The sequence below is a fragment of the Cololabis saira genome, chromosome 3 (genome assembly GCF_033807715.1).
Source record: "Cololabis saira isolate AMF1-May2022 chromosome 3, fColSai1.1, whole genome shotgun sequence".
NCBI classification, from domain to species: Eukaryota; Metazoa; Chordata; class Actinopteri; order Beloniformes; family Belonidae; genus Cololabis; species Cololabis saira.
In genome coordinates, this window is record NC_084589.1 from 41,557,043 (window position 1) to 41,573,283 (window position 16,241).

At 41.8% G+C, this 16,241-nt stretch overlaps 1 protein-coding gene across 8 annotated transcripts in view; it reads left to right on the top strand.

Moving 5' to 3' along the window:
• Positions 1–7,563: 7,563 nt before the first annotated feature.
• The window catches only part of cspg5a (chondroitin sulfate proteoglycan 5a), a 69,723-nt gene continuing 61,045 nt past the window's right edge, over positions 7,564–16,241 (top strand). For all 8 annotated transcript variants that reach the window (XM_061717532.1, XM_061717534.1, XM_061717536.1 and 5 more), the window contains exon 1: positions 7,564–7,977. In XM_061717532.1, coding sequence (XP_061573516.1) covers positions 7,881–7,977 — 97 coding nt within the window. In that variant the 5' untranslated portion in view covers positions 7,564–7,880. The remainder of the gene's footprint in view (positions 7,978–16,241) is intronic.

Sequence of the window (16,241 nt, forward strand, 5' to 3'; positions counted from 1 at the left end):
AGAAGTGGGGGGGTGGGGTGAATCTGCTGTGACGTACTCGATTGCGCAAAACCTTTGTTTGTGTCGGCGCAGATGAGAAATCAGCTGGAGCCGCGAGCGGCTCAGAGTAAAACAGCCCGTCTACATCCCTTTTTTAATTTTCTCGACAGCCACCAGGTTTATGAACATCTGCACCTCAGAGTTGGATCACCAAACTGACGCTTGTGCTGTATAATAAAATCGCCGCGAGCCGCGAGTCGCCTCGCGCTGACTCCCGCTACCTGATTCAAACGTCTGACGGCCCCGCCCCCCGACCAATCAGTGGCCTGTAGTTTGATGACGGCCCCGCCCCCGACCAATCGGTGGCGAGGAGGGTGATGACCTCAGAAATAGTCCCGGCTCAGCCCTGATAGAACCTCGCTAGAATGGTTACAGAAAAATGTATCGGCTTGGAACGGCTTTACCCGTCTCAGCCCTAGTGCAAAACGGCAAAACGGGTAGAACCGAGGAGAAGTGAGACTAGTGCAAAAGGGCCATAGAGGGCTCATTCGTTTTGGTTTGGAACGCTTCATCTGACATTATTACTAGAAAACTTAAAACCTATACAAATCTTGCCTCAATCCTGCCTCATGCTCCTACAGGTAAACAGAAAGAGGAAGAATAGATGAAGCTTTGCCACCACCACAACCACCGGGTAGAGGGATAAAGCCTCATTTGGAGGCGAGAAAAGAGCAAAAGGCAGTAGTAGCCCATGTTGGAGAAGGTCCTGGACAGCAAAGAAAAGAAGCTTGATGCAGTTTGTGACGTTTCTTTTAGATTGGTAAATAAACCACTTTGGCTAAACGTTTTTGATGCTAGCGCAAGTCAAGTTACTATGGCGTTAATTCAGTACCAAATGTATTAATCTCCACTATGACACTCTTAGTGGATTGATGCAGCGGTGAGTTAACCCGTTTCAGAATTGCAACAGCAAAAAGAAAAAGCACAACTGAGAAAGATGGCTCGGAAACCGAGATGCCTTTTGGAAATGATGACGAGAAAAGTGTAACTGAGGGAAATGATTGCTCTCTTGGTTAGAGATTTTGATTTCATGGTTACAGATTCTGTGTTTTGATTGCCTGATTTTGGGTTTTGATTCGCAACACATTTGGCTTTGAAATGACGAGGAGGGACTGTGAATTTTGTCATTTCTTACCAACTCACTTCGCACAGCTATAGCGCCCACATTTTGATTCGAGTGCTGAATATGAATTAATTTTTTGGCTTCGCATTACACATAGTTCCTTTTAAGATGCTCTTTATAATTGCAACTGGCATAGAGAAAGACTAAAGGATTGTACTTTAAAAAGTGATTTTTCAAAGCACTTCTTCAGAGCTAAAGCTCACTTTTCTGTTCTTGCCATGAAAATAATGAAACGACTGGTTCAGCTGCAGTGAAATATGAGATTCATTGTTTGTTCAACTTTATTAGAAAGGATTGTCATAATGCTGCTGTCACCAGGAGCAAACAGCTGAAGTCAGGGTTTTTGTTTTCATTCCAGTGCCTCAAGGGGGGGTCGGTTATATGTTTTGGGGTTGTACAACAGGGATTAAAACGGCTTTAATCCATGTCACCTATTTATTATTACCCAAACAGTTGGGCCTGACTGTTACAACAACAGCACGTGACCCTGAAGGGAATGACATAATTGTACGATTGTAAGAGGCATTAACCCCAAACAACAGAAAAGGCTTCACTTCCAGACAGAGGAGATGTTTGTGAGTCTACAGCGAGTATCAAGGTCATCGTATGTAATACAAGACAAGCTCCAATATCCATTCAGGATTCCTGTCACTGTGTTGATGCTCAGTTTACACGATTACAAGCAGTCAAATGTCCAATAAAGTCATTATAAACACTCTGGGACTCAAACTGGTCAAGCTTTAAGAATATCTCCCTTTCCTTTGAATAGTTTTGTTTGATTGTTGGGAAAACATTACCTGAATTGTATAAAAATATATATTTTGTTAGCTCAATGACTGATCCTGGATGAAACTGGTGGACCCGTATAGTTTTCACAGCTGAAATCCTAACAGCACTCACTTCAGTGGCTCCAAAGACAGAAACAGTAATCCTGTCTCTCCACTTCACTGGTGAACCTGCGCTGGACTGACATCTGACTGTTAGACTAAAATGTCTCAACAACTGTTTTAACCCTTGTGCTGTCTTTGGGTCTAATTCTCCTTCCTTCTTTCCTCCTTCCTTCCTTCCTTCCTTCCTTCCTTCCTTCCTTCCTTCCTTCCTTCCTTCCTTCCTTCCTTCCTTCCTTCCTTCCTTCCTTCCTTCCTTCCTTCCTTCCTTCCTTCCTTCCTTCCTTCCTTCCTTCCTTCCTTGTTTTCTCCCTTCCTTCCTTCCTTCCTTGTTTTCGTCCTTCCTTCCTTCCTTCCTTCCTTCCTTCCTTCCTTCCTTCCTTCCTTCCTTCCTTCCTTCCTTCCTCTTTTTTCTCCCTTCCTTCCTTCTTCCCTTCCTCTTTTCTCCCTTCCTTCCTTCTTCCCTTCCTCTTTCCTTCCTTCCTCCCTTCCTTCCTTCCTTCCTTCCTTCCTTCCTTCCTTCCTTCCTTCCTTCCTTCCTTCCTTCCTTCCTTCCTTCCTTCCTTCCTTCCTTCCTTCTTTCCTTCTTTTCATTCTTCCTTCCTTCTTTCCTCCCTTCTTCTCCTCCTCCTGCCTTGACCCGAAGACAGCACAAGGGTTAAAATGTTGCTGTTAAAATTTGTGCAGCTGTTAATCTTTCTGTCAGGAATACTTACTTACATACTTACTGTTTTACAAATATCAGCACGATGGCAACATTTTTGCACATGTACAATGTCATCACGTCTGGTAGCCCTAAGGGCTACGGGTCTTAGTCATACAGGTCATGGTAGTCTTCCTACTGGACTTCTTTTTCATTGTTCTGGTAAACGTTTCACATTCCGTCCGGCAGGACTTCTGTGTACTAACCTCAGTGTTGGACAGTTATTCTGGAGTAAAAAATGTTGTAGTCACATGCAAATTACTGAGCCTCCCTTCAGTCCTGCGGGCATTTATGGTCTTTTGTCCACAGTGAGTTAGTCGGTCAGCATGTGAGAATTACGGTGAGAAGGGCTGTGAAATCACTTGGAGAGGAGATCCAAGTCTGCCTTACTAGTGTTGGAAAGGTGAAACCAGAGGCTTCTTCCTCCTGATTAATGTTGATTTTTCCAGTTTATGAAGGATTTATTTTACTTTCTCAAGTCATCTGTCTTATTGGTCCAAAAGGTGAACTTTAATCTTCTCACAAGCATGTCCTTCATGTTTGAGATGCGTATGGACTGCTGAGGTGGACCTGATGAGGTGGTTTGCTGGTGTTGCAGCATGTGTTTGTGCAGCTGTTTTTTCTGACATAATGTGCAACCACGCTCAATTTGGACCAGGATATTGGGTTTGGAGAAGGTCCTTCTGAGTTTTTCAGACACTCTTGCCACACTTGGGATGACAAAGTTTTTCACCTCCTCTGTTTACTGCAGTGGTATTTATAATTTCATTTTTTTTTCTTTTCAGATTTCTTGGCTGATTCGACGAAGCCCCAGTTTGGATATCTGCAGCTTTGAATTTCTGGCTTGATACACTTGTGCTCCTTCTCTTCTTCTTCCTCTAAGCGGAAATAATCTCAGCATGATGGTGTGAAGTTCTGATGACAGACAGTTGGTGTTTCAGTGGGTGGCGTCAATCAAAAAGTAGATATTACTTTCCTGTGTGTTTGTTTCCGGTCGGCGTCTTCTTTCTGAATTTGGATTTTGACCCAGATGTCATAGGGGTATCTTAACCAGCGGCTCGGTGCTCTCCAACATGAGGTCAATGCTCTTCCATCCACGTCCTTCATGTAGATGTTTGCAACAGTGACTGACACCAGGGAACCCATGACACATCTGTGTGTGGCTTTTGTATTAGTACATATGACCCCAAAGAATAACATGCTGAAAAAAACACAATCTTTCTTACATTTATGTCGAATTATAGACTTGGATTTGTTTCGCCATCTTCATTTAATTTGTCTATTTTTCTTTTTATCCATTTCAGGCCTAAAACAACTTACAAAGAAATGAAAGGGGACAATCAAGGGCTAGTTTTAAGGTATAAAGAAGGAACTTGAGAGAATTTCAGGTTTGTCACTAAATAGATTGAAAAAAATAAAAAACTATACTTCACAAACAAAAGTTAATAGGAATAAAAGTGCAGCGAACAATTTTTATATAACACTTTTGAAATATCTGTGAAAAGAAATGACAGGTTTTGGAAAATAAGCAGTAATTTTTTATATTGTTTGTTATTGCAAACAAATTATTCATGGATGGTTTAGGAAAGAGCAACCTGCTTCTGGTGAAGTTTATGGTGCCATGAAAATCGTGAATGTTTCAGGGAAAGTACAGAACATCATTATCCAAATAGAGGCTATATATTTTTAATGTATCTTTTTATTATTTTGATCAAATACTATGTAGCCTAGAATAGTTATAGGTTACAATGAACTTGATTTATTTTCCAATTCGGTGCAGTAAAAGGATAAATTGCACAGTCACAAAAAGATGAGAGTTGCTATTGTCAATTGATCATCTTCAGTGTCTAACAAGTGATAAAAATGACAATTAAGTTAAATTGCTAGAGGACTTTTAAAGCATAAAGGGCAAAGATGCAAGCATGAGCTTGACAGCTGGGTTATTGGACACCTCAGACAGCTCTGCACTATTATTTATCAACTGCTGATATAATCCACATGGACGAGGGATTTATTTGGGAAATCTGTTTTATAAAGAGTTACATCTACAAATGCAACTTAAACCTTAACTGTAAAAAAACAACAAACAGTTTTAGTAGTCCAGAGGCAGCTTTAATGTCTCTGGCTCAGAGGCATCTGGGTGGATGGAGCATCAGGGAAACACGTGATCAGACGTATTCAGAGTTCCTGATCCATCATGAGATGAAATGGGACAATGAAACGAAGGAACAAGCAAATATAAAACTTTACCACATTTGGAGTTCACTTATTTTCAGTCAGTCTAAGGCAGAAGTAACTGTAATCAAAAACAGATTCATGAGAAATCATGAGGCCTTTCGTTGTCAGTGGTCTGTCCGGTTCTGCTGCCAGCTCATATTGGCGTCACAGCGGAATACAGCCGGTCTGGTAAAATCAGATTAAAAAACTGAAGAGAACATGAAGGTCAGTTGTCCGGACGTTTGGTTAAAATGTTTAAGCCGAGGCCAGTACCGTGTTTGAGGCAGGAAAATCAGAAACATCTAATCCAACATACAGATGAAGTGTGTAGAAAAATCTAAATCCATCATTGCTGATTGGAATTAAGAGGGTTAGCAAAACTATACTCTCTATTATTCTTGATTAATTGATCATCAGATGCGACCATAAAAGCAGAAGTGTGAGTTTCCTCATTTTGAAGCGCTCTGCCATGTTTTAACACAATGCCAGTAAGGGAAGACATCAGCAGTGATCTCAGTGAAATGATTGCTGCTTCCCATCAAGCTGAAGAGTTATCAGACCTTTTCTAATCCATCTGGAGTTTGTAACACCTGAACATCTTTACAGTCATACAGACTGCTCTGTATTTCAAAATGTTTTAAAGTCAGATATGAGGCCATCTGTCCAGCAGCTAAAGCTTTGCTCAAATTGGGTCATGCAACAGGACAATGATCACAAACAGAGCTGCAAATCTGCAACCTAATGCATGGAAAAGAAAGTAATAAAAGATGCTGCAGTGTCCTAGTCAATATCCAGACTTCAACCTGATTGAGATGCTGTGGTGGGACCTTAAGAGAGCAGTGCATCAACAAATGGATGCCAACGTCAACGGATTGAAGCTACACTTTAAAGAAGATTGGGCCATATTTCCTCCACAGCAATATGAGCACACTGATAATGTCATAAAGAAAAACAACCAAAAACTTCTACTTATTGCAGGTAAAGGGAGCTGTAGAAAATACTGAATCAGAGTTTGGTTCTGCAATGTGGCCTAGTTATTATGAAATACCGACACGCTATAATATACCATGTTTTGCTGCTCATTTGACTTTCATTTACATTATTTTTAAGGCCTCGTGAGGACTGGGGGGGGGGTTGTTTAGCAGCACCAGAGTTGAAACAGTACGTGCTTTCTGGACAATATTTTATATAATTTAAATGGAAGCCACAAAAATGTCCTCTTGACCTACTTTTCACAATTCGCTGAACACATTTTCTATTCGGCTAAACATTTCATTAGAAGAACCAACAGAAAAATCTGGCATCGCCGCTGTTTTCTCATGCACAAATACACACGAGAAGGCATTTGCAGTTACAAACACATGCACATGTGTTGCTTATACATTCACATATGTACACACTCACACACACATCTCCCGTTGCCCACCCCCTCTCTCCTTCTCTATGCTTTTGTGTGTTTGTGTGGAAGAATGCCCACGACCCCCACCACGATCATTACCCTCAGGGCTCTTGGGCATTCATCACCATGTGCATCCCTCCCATTTACCCCCGACATCATCAACCCCCCCCCCCCCCCCCCCCCCATCACCCAAACACCCTCCATGACCCCCTCCACCTACTTTTTTTGTTTGCTTCTCAGTATCACACCATAACACAAAGCGGGTTGTTTAGACAATGTAAAACATCACCCTTATTAATATTATTATTTCAGTCTCAGACGACACTGTCGTGCGGATTACTGGGGGGCGAGAGGAAGTGGAGCTCCTTCAAAATAGACTGAGCTCCCTTTGAAAAAAAAAAAAAAGGAAAAAAGTGGGCAGACAGGATTGTGGACTTCTATTGAGATCCGACACTCCCAGATGAATGGCTGCAACCTTTGGGGAAAGAGGGAAGGAGGCATGGAGCGTGGGAGGGAGCAGGAAGGAAGAGGCTAGAGGCTGAAGGGGAACAGGGAACAGGGACCGGGGGGGTTTGAGGAAAAGTGACAAGAAAAGTGAGAATAAAAAGTCTGAATCTCAGATTAGGGAGGAGGAAAACTGGCAGGAAAGAAGGAGCGTAAAGGAAAAACATTTGTTTTGTTAAAAAAAAGAGCTGAAACAGCTGAAGAGAGACTGTATGACTGCAGAAAATAAAACAATATGTTTCATGAAATGAAAATGGGATTGAATATTTGTTGACAAAGAAAACAATTCTGCAAAACAGAGACTATAAAAACTTTGGAAAATGAAATTGAGAAAGAGCAGGCATCTTGATGAGGAAACAAAGTAAAAGCCAGGAAATACAGCCAAACAAGAGAAGGACTGTGGATAGGTTTGGAAAACAAAAATAGGAAGTTTTAAGAGAAAAGATTGGAAATCATGAGGAAAAGGGGAGACGAGGGGGAAAGTAGAGTGAAGTTTTGGGAAAAGGAAGGAGGAAGAGGAGGCAAAACTGGGAAAAGCGAAGATAGGAAGGAGGGGTGAGGATGAGGGGACGTGGGGGGAGAAGAGGAGGGGGCCAACAGACAATCCTTTTCTCCTGCTCAGATGATGAGACGGCTGCCGAGCGCGCAGCACACCGCCGTGCGTCCGTGTCCCTGTCAGCCATAAGACCCGAGCCGAGCCAAGCCAAGCCAAGCCAAGCAAAACCTGCACCCTCGCTTCTCCCACCGCAGATCCTCAAGGCAATGGAGCCCTAACCCTCCTCAGCCTGCTGCACGGTGCCGACACAGAGAATCAGCGGCGGAGACGCAAACGCCAAGCGGCTATGGAGGAGAAGCACCGGCTGGCTGGAGTCTAGACCGCACTCTCACATCCACCTGTCCGTCCGGAGGACTCCCCTGCAACATTTCTGAACTCTTTTCACCACAAGTGAACCCCGGGATTGTATTCTTTTGTCTTGATCGCCTCACACCAACATTTGCACAGCAAGGATGCAGAGGAAGGAGAGGAGCGTTTGCACGGGATGCTGGTGGAGACTATCGCTGCTGTCGTGCGTCCTGGCGCTGCACCTGATCCCGCTGGTCCACGGTAAGAGCTGCCTGTCCTTCACGGAGAAACCACGAGCATGCACAAGCATGCACAAGCATGCACGGGCATGCACAAGCATCCACATCACTTGCTTAATTTTTTTCCCGCTGCAGCAGCACATCTTCTCTGCGGATTCACGGTACCTTAACACACTCCCACATGGCAGCCAGAAAGGAGGTCAGTGAGACTCGGATTGTAGGTTAGGAAGCATTTCACATTCAACTGATATCAATTAGACACTGTCTGGAAACATCTGGGGAACATCCTCACACCTTAACACTTCCAAGGGAAGGAAATCTCCTATAATTCCTCACAAGATCTGGGGTTTTAAGCATTTCCCCTTCAATAATTAGAGCAAATATTACATACAACCAAAAATATATCATTCCAAATGAGTTTTTATTGATGCAAATGGGTCAAATCGGATGATTAAGTAATGGAAAGCTCATTTTTTGGACTGTAATTCCTGTCACGGACTATATAGATGTCACAGGGGACAAAACAAAACGTATGAAAAAAAATTAGGTCAGGGTAAAGACGCAAGTCGGCAGTGTAAGTCTTTATGAAAGCACCGGGAGGTAACAATGGGGTCAGTGTGAACCCACATGGACGCGCTGAAACCCTGCGGGGACGAGTGGCACAACGTTATTTCTACTATATGTGAGGTTCCAACATTTATTTATTTATTATCGTCGGTTATAAGGGACATCCTGATAAATAAATGTATAATAAAGGTAGATCAGTGCTGTCTGAGAGGGGAAGCGGAGTGGAAGTCCTGATGTGGCACTGGGGGGGTTAAAACACCGCTCAGTATCCATAATTGAAGGAATACCGATGGAGCAAAGTCTGCTGCATACAAGGCAGCCACAGCTGAAATCAGGTCAGTGTATCAACAACTCCGAGCTCCGCAGGCACACATGAATCCACTGCAGGAATATTATTGGAGGACTTTAGGTTTGTGACAGTGACAGCGTCCAGTAGAGGCTGTGGAGCAGATCCCCGAGGCGCGCAGGCTCCGCGCAGCCACACAAAGAAGAGGATTAGTTGTGACGGGAGGGGGGGTGATGAATAATTCATGAGGGGACATTCTGACACACAGAACAGAAAAAAAAAAAAAACGGAAGAAACGTTCAAAAAGAAGGACACGAAGCCTTTTCCTGGGCCTTTCTGTGCCTCTCTGTCTCAGACTTTGTGCGCACGCCGGCGACGACGCCTTGTGATTATTAACGCAGGAGCGCGCACGGAATAAAATCAGTCTTGTGTATATAATGTAAAATAATCAGGCTGATTTTTTTGAATAGGCCTACTGTGTTTCTGTTCTTATTGGACCTCCAAAGAGCAGTTTTTTTATGTGAGATGAACATCTGAGGCAAATCCAGTGATCTAACACTAAATTATGTCATTTTCATTCAACACTGTTGGCTTCAGATTTCCCCCACTACAATGTCTTAGATATGAGGTCTCTCTCTCCCTCTCTCTTTCTTTTTTTAACCTAAATATGACTTTGGAGCAACTAAGCAGTTTTTAAATAGTTTTCAACAGGTTCTCCAGACGTCTCATGTGAGAGTGACAGTATGCTAAGTGGTTTTACATGTAGAACTGTAGTTATTTCAGATTTTACTCAATCATTAAAAGTGTTTCTTTTCACACAAATGTTACCTCCCATCTCTATTTCATCTGGTTTGCTACAGTTTGAGGTTTTTTTTCATTTTCTTTGCTGTGGTTTAATTGCACCCAGCAGACCTCTCAAATTTTGATGAGCTTTTATTGATATTACTTCATGGATTTGGCTGAAAAAACCAGACACAACAGCAATATTCCTCCCTTCAAAGCCCCAGGTATGAAATGATACACAAAAATTCTTACTTTTTAAAAAACAAAACACCTTAAATATTTGATGGATGAACTTTAAAATTTTAGAACTTTAGAACTTTAAAACACCCTCTTTTATCAGTTTCTAAAAACGATCTTTTTTAACTGTTTACGTTGGGTAAGTTTGTTGGTCTTTTTTATGTGCTCTGTGATTTTCTCACATGAAGCTTCAGTCTAACCTTGAAAGTTGAAGTAGTTATACAGAAATGTGGTGGAAGTGAATGCCCTCCTCTTACTCATGAGCTTCAAAAACAGGAATACTGGGAATTAGTTCCTGCAAGGGGCTTGTGTAGTTGAATCCAAATAGCAGTGTTTGGTGCCAGCTGAGATGGTTTTGGCATCTAGTTAGGATGCCCCCTAGTCGTCCCTCTGAGAGGGTTTTTTTTTTTGGGCTCGTTCAACTGGGTGGAGCTCCTCCCCTCCAAAAAAATATATCATGATGCTGTGGAGAGTTTACATCTCTTAGCTGGCTTATAACTGTTTTAAAATGTCCCTGGTCGAGCTGTAGGAGGTGGGCATGCAGGGAGAGAGAGGTTCGGACAGCTTTGCTGCCTCCACAACCTGAAGTTGGATAAGTAGAAGTGGATAGATGGATGGATGGATGGATGGATGGATGGATGGATGATATATCGGTATATAAGTCACTATTTTCTGATGTTGTATTAGAAGAGCAATGAGGGAAGACAGTAGTGCCTTTGTTCCTCTGAAGATTAAGAATACACCTGTCAGCTTGTCTAAAGGTCATCAGCACGCATGTAATTAACATAATCTAAAACAAATATGTCTTGGATGGGCAAAGTCTCGTTCGGAGTCCTTGGCAGTTGTCCAGCAATTTAACATATTGCTCAAAATGTATACCTGTTTTTGTCAAAGATGCATTTTAATACTGCCCAAAGCTGGGACCCTAATTATCGTGCTGTCTTCCGGTGATAATATCAAATATATACATAAAAAAAAGGTTTTTCCCTATAGGTCCAAATGTAATTTATCACAGTTCAACTCCAGTATAATCCAACATAGTGCTGGCTTAATAGATAAGCTGTCTGTAATGAACGTGTCCATATGCAGGTTGTTGTGAACGGAGACTGTAAAGCTGCTGCTGCTTTGTGTCTAATATTCATCTTCTGTGGACGGGGAACGTCTATAGCGGTTTCTGAGATCAGTCTGGACTAAAGTGATGTTTGTACAGACGGAGACTGCCGTTACAGCTGTGTGGACAAGATGGCCATTTTTCCTTTGTTTGGGGCAAAGAGAATAAAGGACAATACACCCAATCTCCCATTTGACCACACACATGTCTTGTTCAGGTGCGTTTGTCACTTGTCTCCTTTGCTCCCGGGGGAGTATCTGTCTGTTCAAGTTCAGGTGCATCTGCACTGAAACAGAAACAAGTTGGCAGATCTGGTGCAGATGACAACCTTGGGCTAACCCTCCTCCTCCTCCTCCTCCTCCTCTTCCTCCTACCCCCCGTCGCCACATACATTTCTCGCTTCACCGGTGAAGTGGAGGCGGCAGCTTGCCCCACATCTGCAAATGATGCTCAGTTAAGCAAATCCAACTGACCCCGACCAGAAGACACGCATTTCCATAATTTATTTTAATTATTATTATTTTAACTCTTTCATTGTCCATTTTGAATCCTCCGCCGTGTGTGTGTTTAGTGCTGATGACATTCTGATGTCTTTTTCCACCTCCCCTCCCCCATGGGTGGCCGAGGTGATGGATGAAGGAATTATGTTCGACACTCACTGAATTCATCACTGAAACTCGTGGAGTTAAAGCTCTCTCCTCCTCTCACGGTGTCTTTTCGCCTCTGGCCCGCTGACACATATCTGCTGTCTGACATATTCTCTTTGATGCACAGCTGGTTAATCTTTAAGCCAAATCCTCCCTCCGTGATTCTACTAACCCAAAGTCCAGCATTTGTACAGAAAACGTAGAAAATAATAGAAGAAATGTACAAAACAGTTTCATCTGCGTTTTTTTCTCTCGGTCATTGATGAACAATGTTCTCGCTTCCTCTGTCTCCCCCCTCCTCTGTTTGGTTACCATGGAAACCACACATGTCCACCGACATCGGCCCGGTCGTGCAGTGTTTTCATATCACAGTCATGACGTGTTGAGGCTGTGTGTTTATTTAATGAAGCTCAGAATGATGGATGGATTTCAATACTCAAAGTTACTCTCCATCCGTTGGCCGTGTTTGTTTGTGTGTCTGTGTATCTAAAGCTGTTGAGAATGGGTGTAGTCCATCACTTTCAGCTCTAATGTGAAGATAATATCACTCTTGATTGGGTATCTCTGCATAATGATTTCACAGTCGGCCCTGCGATGACCTGATGACCTGTCCTGGGTGTAGCTCGGCTCTCGCGTGATGACAGCTGGGATTAACTCCAGCCGCGCTTCGTCATCATGACCCTGCAAAATGTGTTCAGCTTTTAGGATTGTTTTTCACCATGAAAACATCACTGTTTCACATCATTATGACAGTGAAAAGGACTAAAAGAAGAATATTTAACAATGCCTACACATATATAGCTAGAGGTTATATCCTAGTTGGGGACACCTACCTATCTTGTCAAGACTGGTGTTTGATGTGGACCCAAACGCAGGAGAGCAGGAGTTTCAAAAACCAGGATTTATTCCACAAAACCAAAAACAAAGCGCTGCTTGGCAGGATCAAAAGTAACAAAACAGGGATCAAAAAACTTGAGCAGGGAAAAATGTGGCAGGAAACATGGAGGAAGGAAAACAGTGCAGACCGACAGGGAGCAAGGGAATGACAAGACCAGATATACACAGGGGATAACGAGACACGACGAGACACAGGTGCAGACAATCAGGGCAGATGAGACACAGGTGGGGCAAAACAGAAACTGAAAGGCTGGAGGGAATGTTAAACCCTGACATATCTGGCTTAACAATGATCCAGGAATGGTGATTGAGCTTCCAGCTTTGGCCTCAGGTGAGTGTTTACCTTGTCAAGGGTGGAGACTGGCATTACCAGACTGATAATCCACTGTTATGTGACTTCTAGTGTCAGATTGTGCAGTATGCTGCTGGCATGAGCTGTGATTGTGGATGTTACCAGCGTTGTGGCTATTATAGACTTGAAACTACATACTACAAGGCCTCTGTTGTAAATGACATACGTGGTATCAAATGTTGTGTCTTTTAAATAAAGTAAAATAACTCTTTTTTTTTTTCAAGCAGAAATACCCGACCAGTTAAAGTGGAGATGAATTGTCATATATGCAGAGGTGTCAAAAGTATTCACATTCATTACTCAGGTAGAAGTATAGATACTAGAGTTTAAAAATACTCCTGTAGAAGTTGAAGTATCATCTCAAGTTTTTTACTCGAGTAAAAGTATAAAAGTACTGGTTTCAAAACTACTTAAAGTATAAAAGTAAAAGTAATGTAAGGGGGAAAAAAGCCATTAAGGACAAAAGCCATTGAAAATGAATGCATCTTAGTATAATGCAAATATATTAAAGAAGCATATATGTGTACTATTGAGCATTAACATGTGTTTCAGAGAGCAGCAGATATGATGACTAGTTGCCTATAAGTATTGTAATGGTGCAAAAAGTCAAACTTCAGAGGCATGTTATCATTTATCCTAACCTTTATTGGAATGTACATCCAAGTTTAGTTGCAGGAATCTGAGGGAACGGATGTAAGAACAAAACTGGACAAGAACATCTGAAACAACCACAACCAAATTCACTCTATCCGGATGGAGCAATTTAACTGGATATTTTTTTTTAAAGGCCGAAATAAAATAGAGTAACGAGGCCGTTTTTAAAATGTAAGGAGTAAAAAGTACAGATAATTGCGTGAAAATTAGCCTATAGATAACCAAAATTTCTACTTAAGTAAGGTAACAAAGTATTTGTACTTTGTTACTTGACACCTCTGCATATATGTGAGCTCATGTGTTCATGTTTCTATGCTGCTTAGTTCTTTTACTATGAATGAAATTATAATTATAATGTTTACATTTATAAGAAGGTACATTGCATTTTAAACAGGATGTATCAGTGTTCTGTTTTGACAGACAGCACTTTGCACGATCCTCATACAGAAAAAGAGCAACTCAGTTCTGTGAGACGGGGAAATTCATAGATCGAAAATGTCATTCGGTTTAAGCCGCGGACGACTAAAGTTTAGGGAACCTTTAGCTCAGTTAGAAATGTCATGGTTATGTAAAAGTGAACGCTGTCCTCCCACCCACTCAAATGCTGCCTTCACTTGATGAGCTGCAGAAATAAGCTCTTAAAACACTTCACAAAGTTTGTTGCATTATCCAGCTGTTCATATTTGATACCATTTCCATCTTATTCAGTGTTAGGGGGCTCTGTTGGCTGCCAGGCGGCGGGCAGGGTGCGGCCTGAGGTTGTGGCACAGAAGCCTTGTGTAATTTTAAAATAGTGAAACAAAGTGTGGCAGTTCTTAAAACGTGTCTTTGTTTTTATGTTCAGAGCGAGTTTAAAAAGCTTTCTTCCAAAAGCAGCTGCAGCGAAAAAGAAATAAAACTTCAGTTTACTGTTATTTTAATCTGATTTATTCACTGACTGTTGTCTGGTGGTTTTACTGCTTGAAAACAATCTCCTCTCTCTGTTCTTCATCGTCTCCGTCCTCTTTTCTTGCTCTACCAAGCTGGCATTCAACCAGGTCCTGCTCAAGGTTTCTTCCCTCTTAAAGGGGAGTTTTTCTCGCCGCTGTGTGGTTGAAAGGGTTTTCTCCCTTTTTTTTTTACCTGCCATTGCTTCTTTAATATTTTATCAGGGGTCATGCTTGGGAGCTATTTGAAAAGCACCTAGAAACGGTTTTAGATTGTAATAGATGCTATATAAAGGAATTTCAATTGAAAAGTGACTAATTCTTGTCACTTTTTGTCAATGAAATCTGAGCATCTTTCCAGTTTAGCACCTTGTTCTTGCTGACAAAATCATGTGGCACAAGAAATCTGTTGCAGCACCTGTTTTTCTTCCTTTTGATTCCCTGAGTCATTTGTCCTTGGTTGCTGCATCATTTGAATGAACCACTTACCTCTGCACCTCGGATACCCGTCCCTCGGTCCCCTCCAAACACTCAGACAATGAAAAAGAATGCTGTGCAATTAGCAGAATCCACCTACACTTGCCGTTCCTTGTTTCTCTGCTGAGAATAACCACCCACGTGTGACATGACCCCAGTGATTCAAGCTGGTGATGTTCATTGACGGCTGCTTCTGCATTTTATGTAATCTTTGCAATACCTGACTGTTTTGGGAGAACAAACTAACATATTAGGGCTGGGGATCGAAAGTCAAGAATCGATTCGATTCCGATTCTTAAGATTCAGAATCGATTATCAAGATTTGATTGGATCCGATTCGATTCCGATATTGATTTGGGTTAGTGTTATTAAAACTGTTTTTTGAGCTGTTGCATGAATTATATGACTGTAGTTATGCAAAATATTACTACTAGTATTATATTGAGATTAAACAGCAAGTATTGTCAGCTAATGATGCTGTAAGGACCAATCAGCTCCCAGAATGCTGATAGAACTGCTTTCAGAAACATCATGTGGGTCAGAATTACCAAACAGATCCAGAGCAGCAAACAGAGATGGATGAAATCGGTTTTATTTTTTCCCACATTCCGTTTTTATTTGTTCCATTTTCGGTCTATTTTGGTTTTAAATTTTTGAGCATTTGGTTTTTAGCATTTTTTGCAAATGTAACCCCAAGACAGTGAATAAAGTAATGAAATATAGACAATTTATGCAATTATAACCTAACACTTTAATGTTTTCATACCTTTAAACATATTTAAAGGCAAAAACATGGCACCAGTTATTCTCGTGTCCAACAAAACATTCCTTATTTGGGGATAAACAAAAAAATAACCAAAAGTTGTAATGTAATGATGAAAAAAAAATACATAAATAAATAACAGAAAAAAAAATCGATCTTTAGACATATTAATCGATTTTTAGGAATGAATATGAGAATCGATTTAGAATTGGGAAATCGATTTTTTTCAACACAGGCCTAGTCCACATGCAAAGAATATGTGTGACTCAGTTGAAAGAAAGAAATTAGGAGTAAATGTTGAAAATGTCCAAAATGCCAGCATCAGAAAAAGTCAGAGTTCTTCTCAAACTCCCGCGCATCAACATGTCATTGAAAATCCTTGTGTGGCAGTGATTCTTGCAAGTCACCGGTGCACAGGTGTTCTCTGACGCTGCTCTGACCTGCACGCCGTCTGCTGGCGCCGCTCGTCCTTGACGCTGCTCCACCTGAGGGGCTTCAACGCGGCGGGAGCGGGTCATAAAGCAATCCTGGCAAAGTTTGACGGTAATGGGATGCTTGTGCATCCTGACTTAAAGACGATCCAGAG